The 10439-nt window shown below is 37.8% G+C and overlaps 1 protein-coding gene across 1 annotated transcript; it reads right to left on the bottom strand.

Annotated features, from left to right (window-relative positions):
• Positions 1 to 1784: 1784 nt before the first annotated feature.
• LOC130715914 (pollen receptor-like kinase 1) lies at positions 1785 to 5655 on the bottom strand. The gene is made up of 3 exons (XM_057566070.1): positions 4783 to 5655; positions 3496 to 4080; positions 1785 to 2614 (listed from the first exon to the last, which is right to left on the bottom strand). Exons 1-3 carry the CDS (start codon positions 5459 to 5461, stop codon positions 1995 to 1997), a joined length of 1884 nt encoding a protein of 627 aa, XP_057422053.1. The 5' UTR covers positions 5462 to 5655; the 3' UTR covers positions 1785 to 1994.
• Between the last annotated feature and the right edge of the window lie 4784 nt (positions 5656 to 10439).

Raw genomic sequence — 10439 nt, 5'->3', positions numbered from 1 at the left:
ATAAATACATTACATTATCTTCTAACTAAATAATAAATATACATTTTTTTAAAAAAAAAAAGTAGCACGAGATAATCATTGCTCATTCAAGTAAACAAATCATTGTTATTTGGAGGGCAGCACAAATGATTTACAATAAAGCATGTTCTGACCTTCTTGGTGTAATTCCAAATTCATAGAACTAGAACATTTCTTAAACGAGAACAACTTCTGTTTTACTTCTTCCGGATCTGAGTTACGTAGCTTCCAGCTAAGTTTGAAATCATCCTCTTCAAGGCAACAACATTTTCCATCACAAATTTAGCAAAACTTAACTCAATGTCAGAACCATCAAAACTCAAAAACTTTACCACTAAGTTTACTAAAAAAATTTGTCAATAAGTTTACTAAACTTTCAAAGTATAATTGTGTTATGACGATATGTGATTACCTTAGTTATTAGGTTGTATGAGCACTTAAGCACATGGCATTTTAAGTTCTAAAATATAAGTTGTTTAAGGTTATACATAGGTATTAAGAACTCATCATTTGATAAATATTTTGACTGAAATACTCCATATTTAAATTTGAGTTATATTAGAGAGAGAAATATTTTGACCATAATAAACATCAAGTTTAATTATTATTTTTTATTTGGAGGTATTTAAAATATTTTATAAATATTTAGAATGTTTACAAAATTATAGTACAATTATTATTTGGTTAGAGGATAATGTAATTTATTTATCATTTATATTTTAATTAATTAATTTGAGTTAAAGGAATATTCCGTTAGCATCTTTTGGATGGTGTTAAAGGGGTGGGGTGTAGTGAAGATTTCAGAGAAGAATTGAGCTAAGTGTAATTATGAGATTATTATTGGGGTGGAGTGTATATTTTGGATAAGAATGGAGTTAAGTGTTATTCTCACAAACTTTGAAGGGGTGAGTGTATTTTACTCTATATATATATATATATGAGAGAGCCCGAGCTACTTCAACAAAAAAAAGAGTATTACTACTAATATTCTTACACCCAAATTCATAATTTGATCGAGAATCAACGTATAAAATTTTATAGAAAGGGAATGAATAAAGTGAAATCATTAAAGCTTTTGTTATTTCGACTATTTAAAATAAGATGGAATAAATTTCAAAGAAGTCCATTTAACATTCTATTTTTTTACTATCTAGATAAATGGATCATGGAATAAAATAACTTCTTTTCTACTTTATCATTAAAAATATCAAAAAACTTGCGATGTAACTTTTTTCATTTTTATAGTTATCGTGGATTTAAATTTTCTCATGGGATATGATAATATCAAATGAAATATTGTGTTTATATTTCTTATTATAAAAACAATGAAGAAATAAATAGACGCAAAACTTCAACGTAAAAATATGAGTTTTTTTTTTTGTCAAAAAAAATGAGAATTTTCACGTAAGATGATTTGTATCATTATCGTATTTGGGCTCATTTGTCGGATGATGCGATGAAGCCATATAAATCTGTTGTATTTGAGTTTGGTCCTATATAAGAGAGTAGTACTCTTCCTCTCATTGTAAGATACTCCCTCCGGTCCTTTTTATAAGAAACAAATTACTTTTTAGGTTCATTCAATAAATGGTGTATCTAGGCATTAAAAAAGGTTAGATACATCATTTATTGAATGAACCTAAAAAGTAGTTTTTTTCTTATAAAAAGGACCGGAGGGAGTATAAGATTTCCACCGAATGTGTTTAGCAAGTATGTCTTTCTAAATAAAGCTTGTTGCCAAATATGACTTCTTTATCAAAAGAAAAGAAAAGATAAGCCTTAGTTGATTCAATCTTAACCTCAAGCCTCCTTTCATATTTTACATTTCTTGCATCATGCATGGGCATGGTTACATTAAGATATAGATCTCTAGAGAGAAAACAAAAAGTCTCAGATAATCCATCTCTCATCCATGTTGTATAACATTTGAAAGAAATAGAAATCCAAGTAATCAATAAGGCAATCTACGTCAATATTCAACTTGAAGAAGAAGCATTAGAATCCTCACCATCATCATCATGATCCCTCTCCTTCACCTCTCTGATTTTCTCTACTGCTTCTTTCAAATCCCATCTCTTGTCCACATCTACCTCACAACAAGTCAAAGCAATCTTCAAAAGCTTCTCCATCTCTCCCTCACTGTTCTCGGTTGCCCCCATTTCATTATCAAACACAGCACTATTCCACTCTTCTGGGACAACTGAGAGGACCCAATTTGCCAAACTCACCTCACTCCCTTTCCCCTGTTGCAAAAAGGTAGCAGGGAACTTTCCTGTTAGAATCTCCAGAATCAGTATTCCAAGACACCACACATCAGTCTTCTTTGTGATTCTTCCATGCTGCAAATATTCTGGTGACTTGTACACCACCATGATGTCCCGAGCTAGGTCCTGGTTAATCACAGGTACCAATCCATAGTCACTGAGGAGGGGCTCACAAGATTGAGTCAGAAGAACATTAGAGGATTTGAGATTTCCATGAGCTGCAATTAGGCTTGGCATGTCCTTGTATAGATATTCAAGACCAGTTGCTATGCCTTTCACAATCTTTAACCTCATTGGCCAATCTAGGCTTGGTTCCCCAAGAGCTTGGTGTCCTAAAACAAAAAACAACCATGTAAAACTTCACCATAACAACAACAACAATAAGAGCCTTATCCCAGTAAGTGAAATCCCCTATATGATTCACTTAATCCATATTAATGATATGGCTAGTTTTACGTTGCCTGCAGGCCTAACTATAAGCAAAGAAGTTCATATTTATTTAGTGAATAGAACACATGCAACTAGTTATTAACTCAAATCTTGCCTTCAATTTTAAAATACAAAGGAACAACTTATGGCCAGCTCCAATTCATTGATGAAAAATTAATTGCCATAAACCATCTATCCCAAAAATTTAAGTTGTTTGGAAAGACATACGAATGATTTTAAATTATATTTCATATAAGCTCATCGTGTAGGAGATCATTGGGCTTAAAGGGTGAATAATGCACAAACTCACACATCATGTGCTGAAATTCAATTTGTTTTGTGTTGAAATTCAGCTTACTTTTAATTAGAAGTATGGAAGCAACATAGATCGAACTCTATACTACTTGGTCATATGAAATTGGATTCCCTCCAGTCAGAAAGTTTCTATATTCACCAAGTCAAAGAATTTGAATTGTTCGATCAAGATCGGGCGGCTCAAATTTTAAGCTTATATTTATCGTCTGTTATTGATAAAATATGAGTCAATTGATCTTTGATTGAACGGTTTGAATTCCTTTAATGTATGATTGACATGACTCCAAGGAACCCAAATCCTTAGTCATATAGGCTTAGATACCTTATCGCAAATCAACTATCTCAAAAGTTTAAGTTGTTTAGTAAAGACACATACATGATTATATATTATATTCCTAACACTAATCAAACCTTTTTAGCATTTTTACTCGGTAGTTTAAAAAAATGAAAAATTGTTTATAATACATACCATGAAGGCGAACAGCCAAGCTTCCATTCTGAATATAGTCAGTAACCAAGAGCTTCTCCTCCTTTCTGTAATAGTAAGCCACAAGAGGAAGCAGATTAGGATGACTCAACCTTCCTATCCTCCTCATGTGCTCTTGAAACTCTTCCTTGCCCACATTGTTCATTTGCTTGAACCTCTTCACCACAATTGAGGGACCATTCAGCAAAGAAGCCTTGTAAGAAGAACTGAAACAACCACTTCCCAAAATCTCTGCTGAGGCTTTCAGCAACTCTTGCAAATCAAATCTCTCTCTGTCATCCCTCACAAAACATAACTTCATGTGATCTTTTCTGCTGCGTATGGAGCTTATTGATCTAGATGACCTCTGACTTTCATCCGCTGAATCCTTCACACGTCCCTTTTTGAGGGGTGGATTTTCCACTGAATTTGCTGGTCCACGTTCTCTTCTTCTATTAAGCATGAGTATTACTGCTCCAATCACAATCATTGCCACAACAACAGCTACCACAACCACAAAAATACTCACAAATGAAGGCTTCTTGGAATGACATTCTTCCAATGGGGCTCCACATAGCCCTTCATTAGCTGCTCATTTGATGCATATATAATAGTTTAGATTGATGCTATACTTTAGTGTCAACACACAAAATCGTAATTTTACTTCTTATCAATTTGCATACAGCCCACCTCCATTAATTTTCTCATAACTTTTAGGTGAAATTCAGTGACTCTAGCTATATAAAGTTGTGCTTGCTTATAATTGTCTATATATGTATCCACAACTCCTGTTAACCTGGCATTGTGCTTAGTGTGTCTGGATTGGTGGTGGCACACAGTCCAAAACACAATTACTCCATAAGTTACACTTTTTACCTTCTTCCAAAAAGGGATTATGAGGCGAATTATTGCATAACCAAACAAGTTATTGGACTCATGTTAAATCCACTAACATATTAGATATGAGTACATTTATGTGATGTATATTAATTGAAGTGAATAATCTCTTTAGCCCCTGAAAGATTTAGAGCCGACCATTTTCGTCCCTTTATTAAGGAAATAGATAGAAGAATATCTAAAATATGAAACCAAATTTCAATGTTGTCTTTCAGGACTAAAAAGTGGCGTCCTTTTTCATCTTTCAAGCATTATATTCATTGTAAATCAATGATTGTTTTTTATCTCCAGGGATTATTTTGCTTCTTTCAAAGACTAAGTTGACCGAACCATATCTTTTAAGGGTCAAAATAACTATTCAATTGGATAGGGGGATTGGAACTTGTTACTCACCAGAAAATGCAGAAGCCGACATTTTTCTAAGGTGAAATGGTATTTCACCCCGCAACAGATTATTAGCTACGCTAAATGATTTCAGTTCGGATGTCTGCAGTTCAGGAAGGACACCAGTGAATTTGTTTCCCTCCAATCTCAACTCCAGAAGCCTTGACAACAACGCCACCGAAGCCGGAATATGACCCTCAAACTGGTTATTTGACAGATGGATCTTCTTCAACCATTGCATGCCCTCAAAAGCTTGATCAGGAATCAACCCAGAGAACTTGTTATCTGAAAGGTAAAGGGACTTCAACCCAGTTATCTTGTTCACTTCAGGCCAAGGACCATCAAAATTGTTGTTCATGAAACTAATGCTTCTGAGATAAGGTAACTCCTTGAGGGATTCAACATCAATGACCCCTTTGAGCCCCATGTTCTCAAGCTTCAAGCCGTGGACTTGTCCTTGGTAGCAGAGGACCCCTTCCCAATTTGCTCTGTCTCCTGAACAGGGAGATGTTGAGGTGCTCCATGAAGACAACAATGCATTGTTGCTGTTGCTGTTTTGCAGATTGTTCTTCACCTTGAGGAGAATTTCTGAGTCAGAAGAAGAAGCAACAACAAGAACAAGACATGATAGGAAGATGAAGAATAATGTGATGCACCGAGGCCGCCTAAGATCATCACTGAGTGCCATAGTGAATAATCTTCAGGTTCTTCGACCGGCGCTCATACGAATTCTTGGCAGGGTGGTAGGCACACACGCTAGGGGCGGCGTGTGCGCCCTCAGGAAGGGCCTGCTTCGCAGTGGAGAGAAGAGGGGGTAACTGCGGGGGTCGTGAAGGAGAAATATTTGGAGGGTGGAGAAGTTTTGATGGCATTGAATGGAAACAGACAGAGAGAGAAGGAAGAAAAGGGAAAAGCCAAGAATAGGAGACAGAGAAAGTGTTTGTTTTACAAATGTGTCTTAAACAGGAGAAGGAACCGGCCAGCCTTTAAATTGCACAATATAGATTTAGCACCTTTTGCAATGCCTATTTTCAAGGCTTGTACAGACTTTACCTTGACCATAGAAAGGGCAACAACAACAACAACTACAGCATACCACTTCAGTACATTATGCTATGTCGAAGACGATACAAGATTCATCTTCTCATCTTCCTGCACTAACCTGTGTACATTTAACCTTCTCAAGAGAGTCTCAAGAACCAAACAGACTTCCACTCCTATTTAAGAGTAACAGGAAAAGGAAAGAGCGAAAAAGAGATGTAATCAAAGAGAAAGAAATGGAGAAAAAGATGTGTAAGGCATACAAATTATATTTGTGTAAAAAATTGTTCACAAAACAAATTCAAAAAAATAGTGAAATAGTAAAATATTTTATTTAAATTAATTAACCATTCAAATTGTGTAATCGTAAAATATAAATTGTTTGACCATTTTCTTTTACACTAACGTCCAAATCAAGAGTAGTGAAATTGAGAAATTAATATAGATTAAACAAATGAAAAATTGCAGAAAAAATATTTTTATTTCTGCTATTAAATATTTTTTATTTCATTTAAATTTCTAAAATTAAATAGAATAGTAATTTTTCATTTTTTTCTCCTTCTACTGCAAGAGAAACACTAAAAATAATATTTTTGAATAAAAATAGCTTTCTTCACTTTTGTGTACTAACTAGTATTTTTTACCCGTGCGATGCACGGGGGTATTCATTTTATTTTTTGAGTTATTTTTTAAAAGATATTTTACCGATTAAAAGAATAAAATTTATTTTAGATATAAGAAATCATAAATTTGTATGTTTTTTACTGAATGTTTGTTTTTGTTTTTTCGGGTAGCTCTTTTTTTAATCTTTTTGTCGTTGTTTTCCTAAATGCTCAATTTATGACTTTTCATTAAGGGTGCACATGGGTTGGGTTGGATGAATTTTGGTCAAAATAAAATCCTAACCGATCAAAATTGTATGGGTTGGGTTGGGTTGAATTTCACGAATTTCTTTTTCGGACCCGATCCGAACCAACCCGACGAAGTTTGGATTGGGTTGGATGAATTTATTGGGTCCATATATTAAAATAATAATATATCTGAAATATTTAAAAATCTTGCAAAAATTATTATGAATTCAGAAAAAGTTATAAAAAATACTAAATATGTTATTATACTAAATAGCATGAAAAAGACACAAAAAAGTTATAGAAATAATACCACATAAATGACATATAGCCAAATATCATGAAAACATAAAACTTAATTACTAAATGACATGAAACAATCTAATATAAATAGTATCTAAAAAGTAAAAAACAACACTAAATGTCATGTCATGACACTTAGAACTTAGATGTCTCCAACATGCCAAATAACTATATACAAATATGTAACAAATAACTACGAACAAATACTCTAAGTTCAAATATGACAAATAACTACAAATACTTAAGTCTCAAAGTTTCAAAAAGTCATCACTTCGACACTAGCACTCCAAGTATGAGTAAAATTATAAAAATTATTATTATATGTATTGATTCTGGGTTGGGTTGGATGGATTTGAACTGAATCTGAAATCCGATCCGAACTTGGTTGGGTTGTAGTAAAATCCATCCGACTAACCCGATTGTCCGATCCAACCCGCATTTTTTCTATTGGATCAGATTGGGTTGGGCGGGTTCATTGGATTTACCAGGCCCATGTTCACCCCTACTTTTCATATCTATTGAATAGATTTTTTATATAGATTTGAAGTAATATATAGTTTTCCGATGTATTGAAAAAAAAAGTAATGAATATATGATATTTTTTTCCAATTGAAATAATTACATTGAGAATAAAATTGAGAACGTATCGTTCCACATTTCCTATAAATACGGATATTTTGTAATAGTCAGTTCTGGACTGGGCGAGCCCCTAGAGTGGCAACGCCCAGCATGTATCCCGCCCTGAGGCGGGGCCCTGGCCTTTGGATGGGCCTTGACCTCGGAGGCCCAATTGGCCCAATAGGTAGTACCCAAGCTCTATAAATAGGAGGTAGTTATCAAGTGTTGGGGACTTTTGGCTCATTTGATAAAATAACACATGAAATTCAGCATTCTCTCTCTTACTCTCTCTCTCTAGCACAATCTCTCTACCCTTAGGTACTATACCTTTCCTCAATGTTCATTCCCAGAACATTTGGCGCCGTCTGTGGGGATCGAACCCACGTGATTAGGCAATTCTCTGGTTTTCTGATTTTGATTCTGTGACTAGTGATTGGTTTTCCGATCGAGTTTGCATCGTTTCTGGTTTGGATGGAGACTCGACGCAGGAGGCAACATCATTCACGGCGGCCTCATCGTGTGGTCCTGGATTCTCCGGAACAACAACCGGTGGTGACACAGGAGCAATGGCGCCGTTTGATGCGCAGCATGGGCAACATCCAGCAGCGTAATGAGCGTCTACAGGCTAAGTTAGATTTCTACCGTCGCGAGCAGCGAGATGATGGAAGCAGAGAAGCAGATTCCGTGGCTGAGTTCCGTCCGTTCTCGGAAGATGTCGAGAGTGTGGCGATTCCGGATAACACGAAAACGTTAGTTCTGGATTCTTACAGCGGAGATTCCGATCCGAAGGATCATCTTCTGTATTTTAATACGAAGATGGTGATAATTGCGGCGTCAGATGCGGTGAAGTGCAGGATGTTTCCATCGACGTTCAAATCGACGGCGATGGCGTGGTTCACAACTTTGCCGCGCGGATCGATTTCAAATTTCAGAGACTTCTCATCCAAGTTTCTAGTGCAATTCTCGGCGAATAAGAATCAGCCGGTGACGATCAACGACCTATATAATATTCGCCAGCAAGAAGAAGAATCACTGAAAGAGTACATGGCAAGGTACAGCGCAGCGTCGGTCAAGGTTGAGGACGAGGAGCCTCGAGCTTGTGCTTTAGCATTTAAAAACGGTTTGCTACCGGGAGGGTTGAACAGCAAATTGACACGTAAGCCGGCGCGTTCGATGGAGGAGATGCATGCTCGCGCCAGCACTTATATTCTTGATGAGGAGGACGACGCTTTCAAAAGAAAGCGCGCGATGCATGCTCGCGCCAGCACTTATATTCTTGATGAGGAGGACGACGCTTTCAAAAGAAAGCGCGCGAAGTTGGAAAAGGGCGACACGTCGCCCAAGCAGCGATAAAAGGAGGAGTTTCAGATCGGGGAAGCATGTAGGCAAGGGAGAGCAGATCGGTAATGACGAAGAAAAGAACAAAGGCGAGGAATCTGTCCAGAGCACAATACATGAGGAGCAGAGCCAATCCCGAGACGTTGGAATTCTGGCGGGCACGTTTTTGCTTTGGCGAGCACGTTTGCTTTGGCGAGCACGTGTTGGTTTTGGCGAGCACGTTTTGAAGGTAGGCGGCGAGCTAGTGTTGTTGGCGATGGAGTTCGACGGCGAGAGAATGTCGTTGGCGTTGGAATCAAGCACGTTTTACTCCGGCGGCGGAATTCTGGTGGGCACGTTTTGTTTTGGCCATGGAAGTTTGGCGAGTAAAGCGTTGCTATGGTTAAGATCGCTGGCCAACAAATTTTCCAATTCCTTCAAACTTTTCCTCCATCTTTCATTTGATTCCCTTCTCAGTTGTTGTATTTCCTAATTTTCTTATTTTGAAGTTGGTATTAGAAGTTATATTGTCTTCACTGGTTTTGATTCAGACAGAGAGGAGCAAATCGGATCAAAGAGAAAGAGTGCGTGAATTGAGGCACACCATCAAAGTTTTGTGAAACTTGGAAGACTCTTCCATAAGCGGTTTGTTATTGGGTGGGACAAGCTCCTGATGGCGCGATTTAGTTACAAAGTGAAACAAGTTTCACGATGAACTAAATTAGCCCCGGAAAAGCCCACGTAACAACCGGATTCATTGGCGATGTGTGGGGTACAAATTGCCCATTCTATTGAGCACCGCTTTGGTAATCCAACTGGCCATTGGAACCCAAAGCACTTTGAGTCCCGAAAAGGGACGATCACACCAAGGGTGGCGACCTACCGCTAGGGTGGTGACCTCATGCCAAAGGGTGGCGACCAAACGCTATGGGTGGCGACCTGTAAGACTCAGTTTAGACACACAAAAGTCGTCAAAAGGGTGGCGACCTCACGCTAAGGGTGGCGACCTACCGCAAGAGGGTCGCGACCTACCGCAAGAGGATGGCGACCTACCGCTAAAGGGTCGCGACCTACCGCCAAAAATGAGGGTAGCGACCTACCGCAAAATGGTGGCGACCTACCGCAAGAGGGTCGCGACCTACCGCAAGAGGGTCGCGACCTACCGCCAAAAATGAGGGTAGCGACCTACCGCAAGATGGTGGCGGCCTGACGCTGAGAGTGGCGAGCAAGTCAAACTAATTTCTTATAAGGCTAAAGCAAGATGGTGATGACGATGCGGCGGTGACTAAAAAATGTACGGCGGAAGCATTCCAACATGATTTACAAAATATCCAACGGCGATATAAAAAGCTATGGCGAAGGGATGCTTAAACATAGACGAATGGCGGAAAAGTACACTACAAGGTGACAGTAAAAGCTAAAGTAATGTTAAAATTACATTATTCATTGTTTTCTTTCTCCTGTTCTTCTTCTTCCTTTTCTTCTTCAGTCGCTGTCCAGAGGTGTTGGTCAATCAGGGGAGGATCGTCGGGACCAACC

This window comes from Lotus japonicus, chromosome 4, assembly GCF_012489685.1.
Source record: "Lotus japonicus ecotype B-129 chromosome 4, LjGifu_v1.2".
Classification (NCBI taxonomy): Eukaryota; Viridiplantae; Streptophyta; class Magnoliopsida; order Fabales; family Fabaceae; genus Lotus; species Lotus japonicus.
This window is presented reverse-complemented; position numbering and strand designations above follow the sequence as displayed.